At 50.8% G+C, this 23,186-nt stretch overlaps 1 protein-coding gene across 2 annotated transcripts in view; it reads right to left on the reverse strand.

Moving 5' to 3' along the window:
* Positions 1 to 23,186, reverse strand: part of CD6 (CD6 molecule) — a 245,136-nt gene that overhangs the window by 13,687 nt on the left and 208,263 nt on the right. For both annotated transcript variants that reach the window (XM_085651461.1, XM_085651460.1), the window contains one exon: positions 2,920 to 3,033. In XM_085651461.1, the coding sequence (XP_085507587.1) occupies positions 2,920 to 3,033 (114 nt within the window). The remainder of the gene's footprint in view (positions 1 to 2,919; positions 3,034 to 23,186) is intronic.

Here is a 23,186-nt window from a genome sequence, read left to right on the forward strand (position 1 = left end):
CAGACCCTGAGAGTAGCCTGCTTTAAACAGACCCTGAGTGGAGCCTGCTTTAAACAGACCCTTGAGTGGAGCCAGCTTTAAACAGACCCTGAGTGGATCCTGCTTTAAACAGACCCTGAGAGTAGCCTGCTTTAAACAGACCCTGAGAGTAGCCAGTTTTAAACAGACCCTGAGTGGAGCGTGCTTTAAACAGACCCCGAGTGGAGCCTGCTTTAAACAGACCCTGAGTGGAGCCTGCTTTAAACAGACCCTGAGTGGAGCCTGCTTTAAACAGACCCTGAGTGGAGCCTGCTTTAAACACACCCTGAGTGTATCCTGCTTTAAACAGACTCTGAGTGTAGCCTGCTTTAAACAGACCCTGAGTGTAGCCTGCTTTAAACAGACCCTGAGAGTAGCCTGCTTTAAACAGACCCTGAGGGGAGCCTGCTTTAAACAGACCCTTGAGTGGAGCCAGCTTTAAACAGACCCTGAGTGGATCCTGCTTTAAACAGACCCTGAGAGTAGCCTGCTTTAAACAGACCCTGAGAGTAGCCAGTTTTAAACAGACCCTGAGTGGAGCGTGCTTTAAACAGACCCCGAGTGGAGCCTGCTTTAAACAGACCCTGAGTGGAGCCTGCTTTAAACCGACCCCGAGTGGAGCCTGCTTTAAACAGACCCTTGAGTGGAGCCTGCTTTAAACAGACCCTGAGTGGAGCCTGCTTTAAACAGACCCTTGAGTGGAGCCTGCTTTAAACAGACTCCGAGTGGAGCCTGCTTTAAACAGACCCCGAGTGGGAGGGCTGTGGGTGTTATGCCTCTTTATGAGAATTGTGCACCACTTCTGGGGTGGCCATCTTTGATTCTCTAGGCACAAAGGGATTTCCTCTGTGCCTTAATTATCGATGCACACGCAGACATAGATATTGATCTCAGCATTGTCTTTGCCTGCGGGTTGCAGCTGGCTGTGGAGCTTCCCGTCCCAGGCCTTTCTGAATGTTGCATTCAGACCGCGCGATGAAAGGCTACCTGCAGCACCCTTTGTAAATACATGCTTTTTACTGCTCCTGAGCCTCCCCAAAGCGTGTGTTTAGCATTCTGTATTGTGTGCACACTGCTTTGCAGACATGTATAGCGCTTCACTGAAGAAGAAGGAGCGGGTGGAAGACTAGGCACTGCGCCTGAGGTTTAGGGGGAACAGGTGCTACTCTGGGGCATGTCATGAAGTCACAGCTGCCTGGGTGCAAAGCAGAGTGTCTGTTTTTTTGTTAAGTTTGAGGTGTCTAAAGTTCACTCATATTACTCTGATTGTCTCCAAATGAATGCATGAACTGCAGCCAGCACCAGTCACAAGCAGTGAGCAGAGACTGCCTCTCTGGGGCTTATTTACAAGCCCCTTGCGCCGCCCGTGCATCACTTTTAACACGGGGAAAAGTGACGTTCCGGCGGCGCAAGGGGCTTGTTTCCTATTTGTTCTGTCTAAAGTTCATGCATCAGCTCGGACAAATTCCCAGCTTTATGCATGATTTGATTGATTTGAGGATCTATATAGCGCTTGAATCTCCTCCAAAGGGGTGTCCCAGCTCTATGCATGAACCATTGGCTGCTCGTCATGACTCGGCCCCCATGTCTGGGCTGCTGGAACCTCCACATCTCCTTCAAACCGGGATGCAGAGCAGTGTTTCCCAGACTCTGGGTCCTGACCCACAGGAGGGTCTGAGATGCTTTCTAGTGGGTCCTGAAAGTCCAAGCAATAAAAGAAGCTCTGTGTTTATCTTGTCACATTTGCTGCAACACAAAGACAGGCGTCAAATGTCCGGCCATATCTTCGGGCACAGTTCTGCCTATATTTTAACACGGGGATTGGTGTTTACAAGTTTCTCTCACTTTTCAGTCAGGGAAAGAAAAGGAAAGTCAAATAAGTGTCAATCTTGCTGGGGTACACCGAATGTGGAAGAAAACCAGCAGGATGTCACTTACAAAATGTAAATACCTGTAAATTAACTGCATATATTTAGCATTTAGAAAAGCAAAATAAAGCCCTTTTTTTGTAATTCTTAAGTGTCATGGAAACAACGATTTTAATAGGACCAAAACAAATCAAGACACTTGACTTGCGGATACAGAGATGATATTCACCGAAACCCGATGTCCACACATCATCAGTTGTGTGCAGCATCTTGTATCAGTAATCTGTGTCGAAGCAAATTTAGTGGCCATTTTAATGGAAAATGTGCTTTCTGTGAGTGGCAGTGTGCTAGCACACCATGCTTTAGTTACATTAAAAAAATTGCCGCCTCATGTCTTTCCAAAGCTTGGTGGGTCGCGAACGTTTGTCGTTCGAAAAAGTGGTTTGTGGGTCTAAAAAGATTGGGATGCACTGAGATAGAATATTTATCGATGTATTTATGTATTCATTTGTTTTGTATAGTTATTTACTACAATAAAGCAAATTTTGTACAAAGAAAAAGCTGATGAGAACTGCAGTAGCATTTTTTAAATATTAATGACAGGATGACAGGAGGTATCATTAGGATCTTCATTATAAAGGCATTTTGTAGGAATCGCAAGCATTGAGATTGCAAATACCTTTGTACAGTAGGCCTCAATCTCTCCTTGTATTGTTACTCCCTCTCTGTTTCCTTTCTGTCCCCAGTTCTCCTGCTTCTTCACCCCCTCTCCAGAGCTCAGTAGATCATTCATTGACACCTTATTTCCCTTCAGCTCTCACCTGCCGAGACCAGTTCTTTACCTTAGAACAGCGGTGGATCTTGGGGTGGAGGGAAGCAGAGGGGGGCTCCCAGTTTTGGTGTCAGTCTTATTCTCTTGAGTTGACAGATATAATCCCTCTCCTGGTTTTTAATCCCCTCTCCTGCACTCTGAAGGTATGACACACATTAAATCCTCCCCTCTGCCCTCATCCTCCCAGGACTGGGTATTTACCTGAGAATGGCTGCGGGTTCTGGGGCGGCGGCGAGTGAGGAGGGGGCTTCCAGTTCTGGTACCAGTCTTCTTCTCCTGAGGAGGTGCTGGACGAGTCCTCTGCCATCCTATTGTCTAAGCAAAAAAACGTGCATAAATCTGAGGCATTGATATATCACGCTCCAAACAGAAAAAGTGGTTATCACAAGGTAATCACAAGGTGCGTCCTATAATGCACGCTCAATACAGATCTATCAAGTGGGGTAAACAGCGTTACCACGCATGCGAGACAATGCATGTCATTACAACGCAGTCATTACAGCGATCTCGTTGTTACATTGCATACCTTTATAACGCAAGTCGGAACAACGACTTGCACAGGGGCCAGAAGGTGTTGGATTTAAAATCCAACACCTTCCCTACTGTTGCACAGACTGGAGTTGGAATAGTAAATTATACTATTCCAACATCCAGCGCCACCTAACGCAAGTCGTTGTTCCGACTTGCGTTGTAAAGGTATGCGATGTAACAACGCGGTCGTTGTACCGACCACGTTGTAATAGCACGCATTGTAAATACATACAGACTAACGTGCCATATTCATCATGTGCTTCCATCTCAGGGCTCGTCCTATAATGCAGCTACGAATAAACACTGGAAATGTGCAGGTTCGTCTTTATCAGAGGCTTGTATCAATACTGATCATACATTAGCAAGGATGGCAACTTCCAATTCATAGTTTAAAACGGGAATGCTAATTAGGACTCTTTTTGAGCCTCGCCTACCAGAGAGCGCAAGCTTAGAGCCCACCTATGATGGGTTTTCAGTCACTCTCATTTGCTTACCTTTCATTCATTAGCTAGTTTGGGCTTTCTTTTCTCTTCTTGTTTTTGACCTTCCCTGGAGCATGGGCACATTACTTGTGTCTTTCCACTGCTTGATTTTCAAGTGCTATTTCTTTCTTTTTGGTTCCAGCTGTCTCCCTCGTATACTGCTCTGCCCCGGAGAATATTAACATAATAGTGTGCTTAACCCTGTTTTTATAGTGTTGATAATATTCAAATGTACTTAATGCCATAATAAAACAGAATTACTTGTTTCAGAGTTTTTATATAATCTCTTGTGAGAAAGCAATAGAGCATGTCAGAAACTGGTTTATTGGTTGAGGGGGGTTAAAACCCTTCTCAAGCTACAACTGCAATCCTTGTCAGGGTGAGCCACAAAAGTCACTGTTAGAAGGCGACCTCAGAGGAGCCCGGAGGGGGCCCTGACTATCCTGAGACCAACCCTGGAGGTATCGCAGCCGGGCACTGGCGGGAGACTCCTAAGGGGAGGAATCTCGTATCTAGGATCGTACACTCGGCACCACACGACAAGGAGACACCCCACCGGGAGTTCTTAAGAACAAATCTTTATCAGATCGGAGTTGTAGGATCTTTATGATCAGCAAGGCAAATATATACAAGTGGAGCGCGGGCTCACAGAGTCTTGGAGGGGGGTAGGAGGTAGCGGGACAGTCTTTGGGGATATGGATCAAATGCAGGGGCGTACCCGGCGCACAGCTCACGATCCTCGAGCTGGGGGATACGCTTGTCGTCGTCGGGGTCCGGCGGGACCAAGAGAGTCTGTGGGAGCCGCGAGTCACTCAGCAGGGCTCAAGCACAAGTCGGAGGTCTTACGATCTTTTCGGGGAGCCGCGAGTCCCTCAGCAGGGCTCAAGCACAGGTTCGGATGTCTTACGATCTTCAGGGAGCCGCGAGTCACTCAGCAGGGCTCAAGTACAAGTTCGGAGGTCTTACGATCTTCAGGGAGCCGCGAGTCACTCAGCAGGGCTCAGGTGTTTCCAAAGGCGAATCTGCCGGACAGTCCCAGAGCACCCTTTGTTATAGGACGACACCTCTTTGATGTCCGGAGTCTGTGCAGGCAGGGGTCTTGTCACCAGGGGGTCGCTTGTCGGGGTTTCCTGCCATTGTCTTTTGATCCTTTCAGGGCCGGGTCGGGAGGAGTCCCAGACACCCAGCAGGCGTGGAGCCAGCCCTCGGGGAGGCCGGCGGGCCGATCGAAACCCACCTTCCCAGGGGAGCTCAGAGGTGCGATGGAAACTGCTCCTTCCTCTCTCATCCCAATGGGAGCGCGATGTCCCCCAGCCGGAGTGCCGCCTCTAGGCCAGGGTCGCGCTGGGGCCGGGCGGCCATCATGGTGCATGAAGTGGGCACGCGGGCCTGGTGTGGCCGAAAGGAGGAAGGCCACGGACGGGGAAGTCCGGGTCGGGTGTGTGTGTGTTCTGGTGGGAAGGATCGGCTAGGCCATGGGCTCGGGGGCTGCGTGAGGTGCATGGGTCAGGTTATGTGGTGCGGGGACAGGGATGGCTATGCTACGAGGCCGGGTCTAACACGCGTCCCCCCCAGCTGAAAGCCGGAGAGAACTACCCATCCTCTAGGGGGTTCTCTTCGCTGAGGCGGAAGAACCGGGAGAGGCCATCGGCGTGGTCAGTACCAGGGCGATGTTCCACGGTGAAATCCATCCCCTGGAGGGAGATTGACCACCGCAGTAGCTTGGGGTTTTCTCCTCGCATCTGCATGAGCCATCGCAAGGGGCGATGGTCGGTTTGGACCTTGTAATGGGTGCCGAACAGATAAGGGCGTAACTTCTTGAGGGCCCAGACTACGACGAACGCCTCGCGCTCGATGGTGCTCCATCTCTGTTCTCTAGACAACAGCCTTCGGCTGAGGAAGGTTACGGGCTGGTCTAGGCCTTGGTCATTCACCTGGGACAGGACGGCCCCAATTCCATGCTCGGAGGCGTCCGTTTGTACCACAAACTCCTTGGAGTAGTCGGGAGCCTGAAGGACGGGGGCTGTGCACATGGCCGTTTTTAGGGCATCGAACGCCTCTTGGCAGGCAGGGGTCCACTGCACTTTCTTGGGCTGTTTCTTGGACGTGAGTCCCGTGAGGGGACCGACTAGGCTGCCGTACCCCCGGATGAATCTCCGGTAGTAGCCCGTGAGGCCCAGAAATGCTCGGACCTCCGTTTGGGTAGTGGGGGGTTCCCAGGCTAGGATGGCGTCGATTTTGGGCTGTAGAGGGGCGACCAGGCCGCTTCCGACCTGGTGCCCCAGGTAGGTTACCGAACCTTGCCCAATCTAGCACTTGCTGGCTTTCACGGTGAGGCCTGCCTGGCGCAGGGCGGTTAGCACCCTCCGGAGGTGCTGGAGGTGCTCACTCCATTCGGAACTAAAAACTGCGATATCGTCTAGATAGGCAGCGCTGAATTTTTCCAGCCCGGCCAGGACTCTATTTACTAGTCGCTGGAAGGTGGCCGGGGCATTTTTCATCCCGAAGGGCATCACGCGAAAGCGATAGTGCCCATCCGGGGTGGAGAAGGCGGACCGCTCCTTGGCTCCTTCTGTGAGCGCAATTTGCCAGTAGCCGCAGGTGAGATCGAAGGTGCTGAGGAACCGAGTCGGTCAATGAGCTCGTCGGCTCGGGGAATGGGGTGGGCATCGGCTCGGGTGACTTCATTGAGTCCCCGGTAGTCCACGCAGAAGCGGAGTTCTGGGGCGACACCGGGGGCAGCTGCTTTCGGGACCAGGACCACGGGGCTGGCCCAGGGACTGTCTGAGGGTTCGATCACTCCTAAGGTCAACATCTTCGAGACCTCGGCTTGAATGCAGGACCGGACCCGATCAGGGACTCGGTAGGCTCGGTGTTTCACCGGCGGGCTGTCTCCGGTATCCACGTCATGGACACACCAGTCGGTGACTTGGGGGACCAGGGAGAAGAGGTCGGAAAACTGCCCTAGGAGCTGGCGGCAATCCTCACGTTGCTGGGAAGTGAGGGATGGGGAGAGGTTCACTCCCTCTACAGAGCCGTCCTTCTCTTTGGTGCATAGGAGATCAGGGAGGGGATCCGACTCCTCTGCCCCGTCATCAGTGGCCAGCAGGAGGCTCAGCTCCGTCCGCACAAAGTGGGGCTTGAGGCGGTTCACGTGGAGGACCCGGAGGGGGTCCCGTGGTGACTGGACGTCCACCAAGTACGTGACCTGGCTCTTCCGCTCAACCACTTTGAAGGGCCCGGTCCATTTATCCTGGAGGGCGCAGGGTTTCACGGGGGCCATGACCCATACCTGCTGGCCCGGCTGGAACTCGACCAGAGTGGCATTCTGGTCGTACCAGCGCTTCATCTCTTCCTGGCTCGCCTCCAGGTTGGCCTCGGCCATCTCTCGGAACTTCCTAGTCTGGTTTCGGAGGGTCAGGACGTATCGGAACACATCTCGGGGGTGGCCTCGGTGCGCCGCCTCCCACCCTTCCTTGACCAGGCTGAGGGGCCCCCGGACGGGGTGCCCGTAGAGTAACTCAAACGGGCTGAACCCCAAGGATTTCTGGGGAACTTCTCGGTAGGCGAACAGGAGGCAGGGGAGCAGGACGTCCCACTTACGCCGGAGGGGCTCTTCCAGGCCCGCGATCATCCCTTTCAGAGTCCGGTTAAACCGCTCTACCAGGCCGTTTCCTTGGGGGTGGTACGGGGAGGTGAATTTATAGGACACTCCGCATTGTTGCCACAAGGACGTCATGTATCTGGAGATGAAGTTCGTACCGCGATCGCTCACGACCTCGCGGGGAAAACCCATACGGGAAAAGATTCCCATCAACGCCCGGCCCACCACGGGGGCTGTGACGGTGCGCAGGGGTATGGCTTCAGGGTATCGGGTGGCATGATCCACCAGGACGAGGATAAAGCGGTGCCCTTGGGAGGTTGGGGGGTCCAGAGGCCCCACGATGTCGATCCCGACCCGCTCAAAAGGGGTACTGACGACAGGGAAGGGTTGGAGGGGAGCCTTGCGCTTTCCTCCGCTCTTCCCACTGGCCTGGCACGTGGGACAGGACTTGCAGTGGGCTTCTACATCTGCTTTCATTCTGGGCCAGTAGAAGTGAGTCACGAGGCGACTGTAGGTTTTGTCCTGGCCCAAGTGGCCTGCGAGGGGAACGTCGTGGGCCAAGCCCAGGAGGAGGTCTCGGAAGCGTAGGGGTACCACCAGCACCCGGGCGGATCCTAGCTCCACCGACTTCTGCTCGCTGTACAAAAGGTCATTCTCCCAATACACCCGGTGCGTTCCAGTTTGGTCGCCCGCGGCCTGGGCCTCTGCCTGTTGCTGGGGCCCGACCAGGGAAGGACAGGTAGCCTGCTCTCGGCAGAACTCCTCTCGGGAGGGGCCTCCCTCGTGGCGCCACTGGGCCAATTCGGGCAGATCGCCTAACTCGGTGACCTGTGCGGAGTCGGAAGGTGGGGGTTCGTCACTGGCGACCGACCCTCCTTGTGGGGGGATGTGGGGACCCTCGGCGGGGACCATCCTGTCTTCAGTGGTCGGGGCGTCGTCGACTTCCCCCAGGGGGGTCAGTCGGGCCGCCATGGATCGGGTGGTGGCGCACACCCACTCAGGGAGACCCATCATCCCTAGGTGGGTCTTGCGCTCGACTTGTTTCCAGGGGGAACTTTCCAGGTCGTTCCCCAGGAGACAGTCGACTGGCTGGGAGGTTCTCACTGCGACTTTCAGTTTACCGACCACCCCTCCCCATTCAAAAGGCACCAGGGCTACCTTACACAGACTTTCCGTATTGTCAGCGGAAATTACCGGGCAAAAGACGTTGGGGAGGACCTGGTCTTCGTTGACCAAATGACTGAGGACACCGGTGATGCTGGCCCCGGTGTCACGAAGGGCTTCTACTTGGTGGCCATTGATCGTTACGAGCTGCCCATATTTCTTCGTGTTGGAGGGCAGGAGGCTTCCAGAGACCATTTCTCTATCTCCTAAGGATACTAGGGCCATGGCTGCGGGTTCCCACTCTACGGTCTCCTCAACCACCTCCCTCAGTGCTACATTGGCTATCTGTCTAGCGGGGGGTGCTGCCTGGGTGATGTGTGGGGCCATGGGGCATTCAGGGTCATTGGCGTAATGCCCGGGCTTCTGACAATGGAAACAAGTGATGGTCACCCGGTGCCCCCGTCTCAGGGGGGGGCCGGATACAGCTGGTGGGGGTGCCGGGAAAGGCGGAGGTTGGGTTTTCGGGGGACTGGACTGGGACTCTCTCTGCCCTCCCTGGTTCCCCCCCCCTCTCTGGCGGGGTGGTCCCTGACTGGCTCGGGGGTACTCTCCTACAGGGCCCCGGGAGACCCGGGTGTTGGTCCAGCGATCCGCCTCGACAGCCAGCTTTCTCGGATCCGTGAGCTTGCTGTCGAGCAGATGCTGGCGCAGTTCCACAAAGCAGTTCACAGCCAGGTGTTCCCACAACATAAGGTCGGTTAGTTCTTCTAGGGTGGTTACCTTGCTGCCCTTGATCCACCCATCGAATGCGTGGCTGAAGAAGTTTACATACTCCACCCAGGTGGTGCCCGGGATCTTCCTGCAGTCCCGGAACCGCTGGCGGTACATCTCCGGGGTGAGGCCGTACCTTGTGAGGAGGGCCTCTTTCATGTGGTCGTAGGAGGTCTGCATGGAGGTTGGTAGGTCGAGCAGGGTGTCTCTCCCCTCGCTCAGGAATCGTCCCCACAACCCGGCCCCCCAATCCTTCTGCGGGACCCGATGGGAGGTCATGGCGACCTCGTAGGCCCTGAACCACTGTTGAATGTCATCGTTTTTGTAATATTCTTTGACCACATCCTTGGGGATGTGGACCTTCTGCTCAGCCGGTGAGGCTGCCTCTCGGTTCCCCGGGGGCCGCGCTTCTTCGCTTTTTGCTTTTAGCTCCATTTCCTTCAAGCTGCGTTCGTGCTCCAGTTGAAGTCTCCTTCCTTCGTGTTCCCGTTGGAGTTTCTTCTCTTCTAGTTCTCCTTGCACCCGCATCTGTTCCACTGTTAGCTTTTTCTCGGCTAATTTCAACTCGCCCTCGATTTTGAGTTTGGCTAATTCGAGTTCGTGATGGCGACTTCTTTCTCTGTCTGCGAGTTCCTCCGGGGATAGGCCCCCGTCTGGTACGAAGCTTCGCACCTGGTTGCTGCTGCGTTCTCACAGTCACTAAATTAACCTGTACTTAACCCTCTGGTAGCTTGGCACAAAAGCAGTTGGGCTTACCTTAGAGGTACTGTGTTAAGCATTTATGTAACACACAAACAGTAATAAAATGAAAATACAAGACAAGAACAATTCTGCATCCATTAAAAAAAATAGATTAAAATGTAATAAATAATATTAAACTGTTTCAAATTTAATCGAATCATTAGAACCAGAGTTATGTATTTATAAAGTTTTCAGTGAAATCTAGCGTGTAAAAGATCAAAGCTCCAACCGCAGGGATCTGGTCGTGCAATATTGGGGTAAACTCCAAAGTTATGGACAACCAATATGAAGTGCAGGTCAAACACACTAAGTGGATAAGGCCTCGTCTCAGTTTACCTTCGTACTTACAATATATTATGTGAAAAAGTCAAGAAAGTATGCATGCATTAGGTGAAAAGTCTCCATGAGGCCAGATACTGTCGCTCAGAGATCCCGCTGAGCAGTCTTTGCTGCTGTGGAAAAGAGAGTAGTGGGAGCTACCGTGAAGTCAGGCCAACTGGCCGTGCACCCAGGCCAACTGGCCGTGCACCATGGGCGAATCGCCTGGCAGGAGGCCAGCCAACTGAATGAATGAATGAATACACATTTGTATAGCGCATGGCTACCCAAGGGCATTCCAGCGCTTAATAGTAATAGTAAACTAAGAACAGATCACAGAAAAAGAAAAGTTTTAAGCAGTTTCCTAAATTTAAGATGATTTGATTCCAGCCGTATATGATCGGGAATCCGGTTCCAAAACTTGGCTGCATTATATGAGAACCGCCGACCTCCCGTTCGTGATCGCTTAATCATGGGAACTACAAGTAAGCGTTTATTGTTGGATCTCAAAGTCCTGTTGGGGTGGTACAGTTGTGCCATAGATTGGATCACTGGGGAACCTTTCCCAGAATTGGCTTTATGGACAATGCACATTGCCTTGAAACGAATTCTATCCTGGATGGGAAGCCAATGCAAACTGGTAAGAGCTGGTTTGGCTGAGCTGCGTTTGGGAATGTTCATTAAAAGGCGGGCTGCACAGTTCTGAGCGATTTGCAGTCTATTAGTGGTGCCCTGTGGCGCTCCCAGATAGACTGCATTCGCATAATCCAGCCGAGAGAGTATCAGTGCCTGAACTAATACTCGTCTAGCGACAAAAGGAAGAAGAGGGAGAATCTTCCTTAACATCCTAAGAAGTCCGTAGCAACTGGCTGCCACTTTGCGAGCTTGTTCTTTAAAGTCCAGATTGCCGTCAATCCAGACTCCCAAACTCTTGATCTGTTCTTTCGGAGCAGGTGGAGGGCCAAAGAGAGTCTATATTAGCGGGGACACAATGACCCCCCAAAAGGAGCATGAGTTCTCTCTTTGCTCCATTCAATTTTAGGAATGACTTGTCCATCCACTCAGAGACCTTCCCTAGGCATGATGTTAGGCCAGGCTCAGATTTGTCCTGCTGGCTGAGGGATACCACCAGTTGGGTGTTGTCAGCATAGGTGACGATCTGGATCCCCCAAGGACGCACCATTTCTGCAAGAGAACTCATGTGGATGTTAAACGTGGTAGGACTCAAGGAGGATCCCTGGGGGACTCCACACCGCAGAGGAATCTGCTCTGAAGCAGATTCATTTTCGTAGACAGAAAAAAGACGATTTTCGAGCCCTTGGAGTTACTCTGGTAGTCGTTTGGCTGTAGTTCAAGGTACCCCCGTTGAGATCATACACAAGGAACTGGGAATGGCCCTAATTTCTGACTTAATTCATTTACGCCCACTTCTTCTGTGGTGTTCCATTTGGTCAAAGAAGGATGTACATTTAAATAGACAAATCCTACAGGACTGTCTGCTGCTAGACAAAGCTGAACATATACCATGGATCTTGTATATAAAGAGAACTTTTATCGAATCGGGCTGCCCCGGTCACTTCCATGATCCCATGTGCATCACTAAGCGGGATTCTATCTGGGTTAAGTAGGCCTTCATTCAGAGGGTGATCGCAGAAAGGGAGAATTCCGCTTTATCGAAACAGTCGTTTCGTTATGTCATCCGTCCCGGGCACGGAGCCTGATCTCCTATTGGATATGTCTAATCATCACCGATGTCTATGAACATTTCTGAGACTGAATGTCTTTTATCGAATAGTTTCTTACCTGTCGGTGTAGTTTTGCAGCTTGAAGATCTTTCTGGATTCACTATGCTGTGCATTATTCCGCGATCTTGTGGTTGGGTCCGGATTCGTAGTCTTTTCTTTGTTTTTTTTTTTTTTTTTTTGTAGCCCAGGTGGGCGTCGACGTACACCATTTGGTGCACCTCCCGTGACGTCGTCGTGCTTCCTGCGGAAGTCCCACCTTTGGGGCGCCATCTTCGGGTTCTTTTTTCCTTTCCTTTTTTTTTTTTTTTAACCCTAGGCGATTGATTAATCCTTCTTGTTCCTTTATCTGTATGTTTGTATTTCTTTGATCTTTTCCATTTTACCCCCTCTTCCTCCAGCCTCATCTTCCTGGCGGAGGTGGGTGGGTTCGCTAGTGAATCCAGAAAGATCTTCAAGCTGCAAAACTACACCGACAGGTAAGAAACTATTCGTTTTGCAGCGTGAATCTTTCTGGATTCACTATGCTGTGCATCGATTTTGTAGCGGTTTTCCTAGTTCTGTGGCGGCTGGGTGGTAGATGAGCGTTGGTCGTTGAAAATGTGCTGAAGCACCTTCTGTCCAACCTGTGCCTCCTTGTTCATCTGAATGTCCACGCAGTAGTGTTTCGTGAACGTGTGCACAGATGCCCAAGTTGCCGCGAGGCATATGTCCTGGATGGGCGTGTTCGCCAGGAAGGCCACGGTGGCCCCTTTCTTCCTTGTGGAGTGAGCCTGCGGCCCCTCCGCTAGCTCCTGTCCAGCCTGTTTGTGGCAGAATTGAATAGTGAGGGCAATCCACCTTGCGATGGTGCCCTTAGTTACTGGTCTACCCATGAAGCTAGTAGCAAAGGACACAAACAGCTGTTTCGACTTCCTGAGTTCCTTGGTTCTCTCAATGTAGTGCATCACCGCTCTTCTGGCATCGAGGGTGTGCAGTGCCTTTTCTGCGTTTGTAGTCGGGTTTTGGAAGAAACTTGGTATCTGGATAGCCTGATTTATGTGGAACGCCGACACTACCTTTGGCATGAAGTGTGGGTCCGTTCTCAGGACTATTCTATCTTTGTGAATCTGAATGTAGGGTTCCTGCAGCGTTAGTGCTTGAAGCTCGCTCACCCTGCGTAGTGAGGTTATGGCCACCAGAAAGGCTGTTTTCATAGTCAGCATCTGCAGTGTGGCCTTGTGAATGGGTTCAAACGGTGCCTTCATGAGCTCCGTCAGGACCACATTCAGATTCCATGCCGGCGGCGGCAACCTTTTCGGGGGGGCCATCCTTTTGGCTCCTTCCATGAATCTCCTCACCACCTGCGAGCTGAAGAAACTTCCACCTTTTTCACCTCTGGTGTAGGCCACGATGGCCGCCAGGTGTACCCTTAGTGAGCTCGAGCAGAGGTTACTCTTTAGAAGGTGTGTGAGGTACCTCAGTACTGTTGAGTCTCTTGTCATTCTGTTTTGCAGGCCCTTTTTCCGGCACCACACAGTGAACCTCTTCCATTTTGCGCTGTAGCATTTTCGTGTAGTTGGTTTCCTCGCCTCCCGTAGCACTCGCATCGTGCTCGGCGGCAATCTTAGGTGCGCGAACTCTATGTCTTCAGGAGCCATGCCGCCAGGTTGAGGGTCTCTGGCTCTGGGTGCAGGACCTCTCCGTTTTGCATTGAGAGCAGGTCCTTCCTCCTCTCGAACCTGTATGGGTCGCCTTGTGCCATTTCTTGAATTTGTGAGAACCATGTCTGCCTCGCCCACTGCGGAGCCACCAGGATCAGGGTCATGTTGCTGGTTCTGCACTTGTCGAGCACTCTGTGCAACAGGGGTATCGGTGGAAAGGCGTAGGCAAATGTCCTCGACCAGCTTATCCATAGGGCATTTCCCTTGGATTGCTGATCTGGTTGCCTGGACGCGAAGCTTTGGCATTTTGCATTGTGGCGTGTTGCAAAAAGGTCTATTGTGGGAGTCCCCCATCTCCGGAAGAGTTTCTCCGTTTCCTGGCCATTGAGCTCCCACTCGTGTGATGCTGAGGTCTGCCTGCTTAGCCAGTCTGCCTCCACATTGTCCTTCCCCGGTAGGTGAATTGCCAGTAGATCTATCCTGAGAGGTATGGCCCATCTCCAAATCTCCTGAGCTAGGGATGAGAGCGGGAACGACTGTGTCCCCCCTTGTTTGTTGATGTAGAACATCGCCGTGGTGTTGTCTGTTTGGACCAACACCCTCTTGTTGAACAGGTGCCTCTGGAATGCCTTCAGGGCTAGCAGGATTGTTTTCAACTCGAGGTAGTTGATATGGCGGACCGCATCTGCTGGGGCCCATAGACCCCTCACTCTGAGGTTGTCCATGTGCGCTCCCCATCCCTTCTGCGATGCGTCCGTGGTAATGGTCACTGTTGGGATTGGTGGTGTCAGGCTTCTCCCTGCTGTTATGTTGCCTCTGTTCCACCAAGTTATCTCCTCCTGCACTGCGTGCGTAACAACCACTAGATCCTCCCAGCTTCCGTTTGCTTGTGACCATTGTTGTTGCAGCCATTCCTGGAATGGTCTCATGTGCAGGCGCACATTCGGCACCAGCTGGATACAGGACGCCATCATCCCCATCATCTTGCTCACAGCCCTCACTGTCAGAGCTCGCCCCTTCTGGTAGAGCTTCGCCTCCTTCAGTAGAGCCTCTGTCCTCCTCTCGCTGGGCACTACTGTACTGTTGCGGGAGTTGATCTTTGCCCCCAGGAAAATCTTCACCTGCTCTGGTTCCATCGATGATTTTCCCCAGTGGATCGAGAATCCCAGTTTTGTGAGGGTGTCTGTTACGCGTTTTGCGTGCCTCTCGCACTTTCCGCGTGAGTTTGCCTTGACCAGCCAGTCGTCCAAGTAGGGGTAGACATGTATTCCCTGCCTTCGTAGGTGCGCCGCTACCGCCGACAGGCATTTTGTAAAGACCCTTGGTGCTGATTTTAATCCGAAGGCCAGGGTCGTGAACTGGTAGTGTTCTTGTTCGATGTTGAATCTTAGAAGGCCCTTGTGCCTTCTGTTTATTGGGATGTGAAGATAGGCATCCTTGAGGTCCACGGTGACCATGAAGTCCCCTTCCCTTATCTGTGGTAGAACCTCCTGCAGGGAAGTCATTTTGAACCTTTGCGTTCTGATGAACTTGTTTAGGTAACGGAGGTCTAGTATGGGTCTGAGGTCTCCGTCTACCTTCGGAACCACGAAGTAGTTTGAGTAGACCCCTTTGTTGCGTTCTCTGAACGGCACTGTCTCTATGGCTCCCTTTTGCAGGAGTTTCCGCGTTTCTTCTCTGAGTATTGCCAGTTCTTGGGCCGATCTCAGTCTTCCCCTTGGTTTCCTGTTTGGAGGTCTTTTCTCCAAATCTACGCAGTACCCGTACTGCACAACGTTCCGTATCCACTTGTCTGTGGTTATACGCCGCCACTCCTGAAGGTAGAACCTCAGTCTTCCGCCTACTGGTGTCGTATGCTCGTAGGCTCTTGAATTTTCTCTTCCCCCTGATGACACTTTTTTGCGCCTCACCCTTGGGGTCCTGACGAGGGTAGGCGTCCTCTTGCGTGCTGAGTCACTTTGTCGAGGGCTGTTCGCCCCCTCTCCTCCTTTGGCCACGTCCGTTCCCTCTCCCGCGAAAGGACTGGCCCCGAGGTTGATATTGCCAGGTTTGCTTCTGTTGACCTTGTCCGTGACCTTCACCCTGCTGACTTTGTTGGAACGCCTGGTGCGACGTCCCCTGCTGGCTTCCTCCCCTACCGTAGGGTCTTCTCGAGGGATTTCCTCGCCTCATTCCCCTCAGCTGTAGGGCCCCCATGGACCTGGCCGTCTCGTTTTCTTTTTTCAGCTGGGTGAGCTTGTCGTCCACTGTTGCTCCGAACAGTGTCTCTCCATTGAAGGGGGTGCCAAGGATGTTGTTCTGCACTTCCGGCTTGAATCCCGAGATTCTTAGCCATGCATGCCTCCTCTCTGTGACCCCTATGGCCATGAGTCTTGCTGAAGTCTCTGCCCCATCCAACGCCATCTTTATACAGGAGTTGGCGATGTTTTTGCCTTCATCTATCAGGTGAGAGGCTCTCTGCCGGAATTCTTCGGGGAGGTGCTTTACTAACTCCCCCATCTCATCCCAGTGCTGGTACTGGTGTCTATTGAGGAGTGCATTTGAATTCGCCATGCGCCAGTGCATTGCGGCGTTCCTCTCGACCTTTCTTCCTGTGAGGTCAATCCTCCTGCTCTCCTTATCCGGGGGTGGGCCCGAAGTTGCTGGTACGTTGGCCCTTCTCCTGGCCGTGGAGGCTATGATGGAGTCCGCGGTCACGCTACCCTTGATGTAAGGGGGGTCCAGGGAGGAGTGCTTATATTTCTTCGCTGTCCTGGGCGTGATCGACCGGCAGGTTGCAGGTTCCTTGAAGGCTTCTCTCCCCTGATTCATCACGCTTTGTAGCATGGGGAGGAACTGGCTCCTTGTCTGGATGGGGAGCAGTGTCTCGACGAGAAAATCGGCTTTCGGTTTCTCCTCGTCGAGTTTGACGCCGAAGGCCATTGCTGCGCTCCTGACCACCATATTGTAGACCCCGATGTCGTCGGGTGGCGAAGGCCTCGAAGGGTACGTGTCCACGGGCTCTTCCGGGTTTTCGGTGTCGAGATCGTGCCATTCGACGTCGTTGCTGGTAGATGCCGCCGATTCGTAGAACGACCGTTGGTCTTCTTCCTCGGCTTCTTCCTCATAATAGGGCTCTTCTTCCTCTTCGAGTTCCCTTGTCAGCCCTTCGGCGTCGAACTCGTCTTCGACCTCCTCGACGTCCGCCGATGGAACCGTTGGAATCTTGAATTCCTTCATTTTGGCGTCGAACTCCTTCTTTCTTTGAAGGATGTTCTCCATTTCGGCCTCGAGCCGCCTCTTCTTCTTCTCCATCTCGGAGATGCTTTCGGCGTCGACCGCGGGTCTTTTCGATGAACCTTGCGTCGACGTCGAACGTTCTTTCTGCGTCGATCGGCCCGTTTCATGGGATGCTTTCGACGACCCTTGCCTTTCGGCGTCTTTCGGCACCGGGGAGTCCTTATCTAAGGATCCGCTCGGCCTCTTGTCCGTGGTTCCCCCTTTGGACGTCGAAGTATTCGGCGCCGGGGCTCCCTTCGTGGACTTTGACTCAGATTTTCTCGAGTCACCCTCGTGTTGTCGAGGTACTTTTTGTTTTGCGCTCGACGATTCTCTTACCTCGTCTTCTTTTTTCTTGTCGGTCTCTACGACCGTGAAGTTTTCGGCTGTCTCGGCGACGTTGTCCTCGTCGTCTGAGGAGAGGCCCAGAGCGTAGAGCGTCGGGGGCTTCCCCTTGCCGTCCATGCTGGCGTTGGCCCTTCTCTGCCGCTCTCTCACCCTGAGTGTCTTCGGCGCGAAGGCTGAGCAGGCGTTGCAGTCGATACTCTGGTGATCGACCGGTAGGCAGAGGTTGCAGACCGGATGCTGGTCTCTCTGCGCGAACTTGTGGTGGCAGTTTGGGCAGAACTTGAATGGCGTCTTGTCCATTGCGCTCAGGGTCTCTGAGCGTGCATTCTCCAAGGCCGTCGAAGAAAAAGGGCGCTGGTCCTCCTTTCTTCGCGCTCCTGATGAAATCTTTTCCTTTCCTGATATCTTCTAGTGTTTCTATCGATGAAACTCGCTTTTCTTCCTTCTTCCTTCGAGTGTAATTCTGGAGCTTCCCGATGACGATCCAGACCCAACGGCGGAAAAAAGAATCTGAAGATGGCGCCCCAAAGGTGGGACTTCCGCAGGAAGCACGACGACGTCACGGGAGGTGCACCAAATGGTGTACGTCGACGCCCACCTGGGCTACAAAAAAAAAAAAAAAAAAACAAAGAAAAGACTACGAATCCGGACCCAACCACAAGATCGCGGAATAATGCACAGCATAGTGAATCCAGAAAGATTCACGCTGCAAAACAATTGTTACTTCCAAAGGGGTTCTGGTTCTCTCAATCCCCCCAGACTCCATACACCTGTGACAATATTTCCATCTGTACTTCCGTGCACATGGTACTTTTATGTCCAAAATTCTCTGCCCTCCGGCATAAATATTTAAGGCCTAAACTATCTGCATGTGGTTTTAACAAGATTACACTCACCTATCTATTCCTACAGCTTTTGGCTACACCCATGCTGGGTTTTTTTCGTTTCCCGTTTTGGGGTTTTAAGCATTATTCGCTAAATATTTATTTATCTGTGTTAGGAATCTTGTATATAAAGAGAACTTTTATCGAATTTGGCTGCCCAGCCCCCTCCCATGATCCCATGTGCATTACTAAAAAGGATCTGTGTTGGGAATGCTCTGTTAAAATTATGTTTCCTTCCTTTATATAATTTTAATCTAATTGTTTTTTAATGTGAGAGCTTTTAAACTTATTTTATGGACTTATGTGGCTGAATATTTATTTAACCTTCCTTGTTTTCCCAGAAAACCTTTTACTCTGGGCTTGTCTGATTTTCTTCGAAAATCGAATAAATGTTTATTGACTTGACTTATTCTGGAAGTCCCGCGTTCAATCAGCAATGCAGGCTTCAAACAGCAGCGCATCCTGTGGGCAAGTCAAGCCTCAATCAGCAGAACCGTCCTCTGATAGAAGCAGGGCGTCCCCCTGTGGGCAAGTCAAGCCTCAATCAGCAGAACCGTCCTCTGATAGAAGCAGGGCAACCCTCTGAGTCCTTCTGAAGTCCTCCACTCACAGGAGTGAACTGAAAAGTTGCTCTGAGGGTCCAGTATTTATACCTGCTGCCATCCTTTGAAGTGGGGGAAACGTCTAGGCTACCCCCAGATCTGGTTCTGGATTGTCTCACTGTCTGGCAGGAATACACACAGCCTAATATCAGCTTCATGTGACTCAGGACATTGTCAGCAGACACCAAGGGTCAGATTTACTAAATTCTCACACAACGCAGCACAGCAGCCCACAGATCCTGCGCTGCATTGTGTGAGAAGGAGAAAGCAGATATGACTCTCTTCTCCCCTCTTCCTAGCGGTGGCTCGGAAATTTGCTGCACGGCACCACGCACACACCTTTGCGCCATAGTGCATCAGTGTATGTGAGTCTAGCATAGTTTTTGTACTGGAAGGGTTGTCTTCCAAACAAAATACAATGCATAGAAAACTTTTAAAACTTTTCCTACTTTGTATGTGTGCTGTACAGTGCTAAAAGGGCCATTTGTAGAATTGTGAGTTAAAATCAGACTTTAGCATTAAAGAGGATTTTAGTTTACAATTAATTTGAGTCCAAGAAGACATTTCTACCTGTTCTCAATTAAATGTTAACACTTATTAAATGTATAAGGTAACTCAACCTTATCCTATGGGAGAGGTAGGCCTTACAGTAGTGAAAAACACATTTAGGACACGTAAACCTTTTAAATATGATGAGCTATGGCCTGTTTAGGGCCTACCCTAGGTGTGACTTATTTGATTAGAAACTAAAGGTTTAAACCTGGCAAATGTTTTTTTTGGGGGGGCAGGGGGGGGGGTGGTTTAAATAGCGCAAACCCGACCCAAAGGTATCAGATCACTCTACAAGAGCACTAGTTGCATTACAGACGGACACATTCATTTTGTTAGGCACAGGAAGATTAAGCTATTTTCCCAGGATCACAGGATGTTGATCTTCCCTGCCGAGATTCGAACCTGATTCCCTAGCTCGACTGCCATAGCCATCCTCTTCCCGTTATTTTGCCAGGTCGAATTGGCAGTTTAAAACTGCACGACAGGCAGGCCAAAGACATGTTCTGAAAAGCTATTTCAGTGGGTAGCACAATGAGTGCTGCAGGTCCAGTAGTAAGATTTAATTCACAGCTCTGGGGAGAGGACGTGGCGCCACGGCCAGAGATGCTTACTTTGGAACTGGGGAATCAGGTTCGACTCTCGGCATCGGCGCAACATCCTGTGATTTGGGTAAAATCCCTTAATCTCCCATTGACAGCCTATAACATACTGTTCAGTGTCAGGCCATACCATACCACACTATATTATACAATGACAGACCCTGCCATACTATACAATGACAGGCCATACCATACCTTACTATACAACTGCAGTTTGGGCAGCTACTCAGGTCACCTTTTTTGGTGATCGTGATCAGATATCCCTCCTTCCTGTCGGATGGCACCCTTTCCTCTTGCCAGATCCTTCCAAACATGGGGTAGAGCACGTCTACTAATGATTCAATGCCTTCCCACCGTGCCTCTGCAGGAATGTTGTTAGGTCTTGCTGCCTTCCCATTTCTCAGATGTTTGATGGTTTGTCATATTTCTTCCTTGGTTGGTCTGCTGCAGTTGATTGGCAAGTCTTTGTCAGCTGGCTGTATGTCTGGTGGAGACTGCGGCATGGGCTGGTTCAGCAGTTCTGCAAAGTGCTCCACCCATCTTCATTGTTGGCCTTTGTTAATCATGACTGTCTTCTCGGCTTTGTCTTTAAAAGATGTATCAGGCTTGCTGTATCTGTTGGAGAGTTTCCTTGTAATGTTGTAGAGTTCCTTTAACTTTCCACAGCCTGCTGCTGCTTGGGCTTCTGTGGCAAGACCATCGATGAATCTTCACTTGTCTGCTGTTAAGCTTCTCTTTGTTTCCTTGATGGTTTTGGTGTATTCACCCTGAGCTTTCGCTTTTTCTGCTCTTGTCCAGCTGGTGTTGACAACAGCTTTCTTTTCCTATTTCTCTTGGATTTTTGCGGAGAGTCATTGTGAAGATGCATTCTTTATGCTGGTGTTTCTTGGGACCACGTACCTCCTGGCAGGTTGATGTCACTGTTTCTTTGATCTTCTCCCACTGTCTTTCTACTGGGTCTCTGTCATCCTATAGTTCTTGCAGCACTTGAAACTTGTTACAGAGGGTGACTGAGTATTCACTCCGTTTCTGTGCATCTTTGAGGAGGGTGGTGTTATACCGCTGGCGTTGGTTTGTCCGTTCCATCCATACTTTCTTCAGCTTTAGCCTGGCCATGACAAGTTGATGGTCCAATGCCACGTCCGCTCCTCTTTTCACTATCGCATCCAGCAGGGACCTCCGGAACTTCTTGGCAATGCAGACATGTTGATCTGATTCTCTGTTGAATCGTTCAATGACATCCATGTTGCCTTGTGTATTCTTTTGTGTGGGAATAAACTATTGCCATCACCAGACTCTTCAGGGCACAGAGATCTGTGAGCCTTTCACCATTCTCGTTCTTGTTGCTAAAGCCATGGTTGCACATGACTTCTTCGTACCCATTGTTGTTGCTTCCAACCTTGGCATTGAGGTCCCCCGTCAGTATGGTGATGTCTCTCTCAAAGCATTTCTACAGGATAGACCAGAGTCTGTTGTAAAACGGTTCTTTTTCCTCTTCTTCACTGTGAATGTTGCCTTCTCTATCTCTCCTAGTACCAGAATGCAGAGTGGTTTGGGATAAAAAGCTAGAACTAGCTGGAGGTTTCTCGTATGATAGCGGGTGGGTGTAGGTGTGTGCGCAAATGTACACAGCACTGTGCTTGTGCAAATGTACACAACACTCCGTCAAATGTGCCAGAAGAAACTAATCGTATAATGTGATGAAACATACAATTTCAGTATGTCATCAAGGGCCTTTGGTTTATACACTTAGGAAGCATATTTTTATTCTGTTATTTCTGTTGGCCGTGCTTTAAGAGTCATAATATATATGTTTTTGAGAAACCTGCAGAACAAATCAAATATGCTTTTTAAGATCATGCTTTTTTATTTTACTAAAGGGTGCAATTCAGATTGTGCCTGGGTTCCATTTCCCTAAGATTTTTTGGGGTCTATTAAATTCTTTACCCTTAATGACCATTTAAACTTTAAGGAAAGATAAAAACAAATCAATGTTTGGAGAATTCATAGCCATCGGGGTATAGATTTCAGCCTGGGTTCTCTGCACCATGGAAAAAGAGCTGTGGATAGGTCACTGGCACTGAGTCTCACTAGCTGAGACCGTGCCGGCCACATACACAGTATGTTATTGTCGGTGACTGTAACATCAGGCAAGAATGCCCTCACAGGCCCAAATCCAGAAACTTACTGGACTCCTGCGCTTCTCTAGGACTCAACCAAATAGAGAACAACCCCGTCATATTGGTGACCACACCATCGACTTACTGCTCTCTCTTGATGCCACCATGTTCCTGTCAGCCCTACTATTTCCCTGGACTCATCACCCCACCATCTAATTCTCTTGCACACTCCTAGTGCATTTCCCTCCATTAACATCTCCTTCGGAGGCACTCCCAAAACTACATGGCGTAAGATCACTAGGCCCCAGTTGGCTTCTGATCTCTGTTTCACCTCCGCCCACACTCTCTCTCCCCCCACATCTCAGCACTTGCTGACTTTATTGCCTGAATGGCATCTACTCTTTATCACCAGTAAAGCCCCTACTTCCCCCACGGAGCCCGCACATTGCCCCTTGGTACAGCAATGTTATGATATGTGTATATGTAGAAAGCACAACTTACCGGCACTGTAGCAGGTGCAGTTTGGGCTGAGCCAGGGGCGGGTTTGGATGAAGAGCCAGGCTTTCAATTTCTTGCACAATTCAAGAACTGAGGATGTGGGACTGATGTGCAGAGACAGGTCGTTCTGGGCTTTAGAAGAGAGGTAGGTGAAGGCTTGGCCCCTGGATCTGGTCCTGCATTTGCAGGGGGTGTGTGTGAGTAGAAGTCTGGCTAAGCAGAGGCGTCCAGTAGGTTTGTATACATTTATGTGGCCTGCCAGTGGCGTTTTAAACTGCTATTTCAACCTGGCAAAATCAATCTTTTGCCAGGCACAAACCTCCATTTTTAATAATTATAAGTCACCTGTAAGCTATGTCCTAAATGCCCACAGTATTTAAAAAGGAGGACAGTATATTTAAAGTTTACATGTCCCCTAGTCAAGAACTTTGTAATGGGCTATCAGATTTTTTCCATGTTAACATTTTAGACATATATTCTACGTTTAACCCGAACCCGGATTCCAGGTCCTAGACACTGGGGTAATTAAGGGTGATGCATTCACGTCTTTGTACTCAATCCCCATTGATACATCATTCCAAAAATTGCTCACCTGCAAATCAGGCTCTCCTAAGGATCCTTGCCCGGCACAACTATTCCCCCTATTATTTCTCCTTTGAATCTGATTTGGA

This window comes from Triturus cristatus, chromosome 4_1 (genome assembly GCF_964204655.1).
Source record: "Triturus cristatus chromosome 4_1, aTriCri1.1, whole genome shotgun sequence".
Taxonomy (NCBI): Eukaryota; Metazoa; Chordata; class Amphibia; order Caudata; family Salamandridae; genus Triturus; species Triturus cristatus.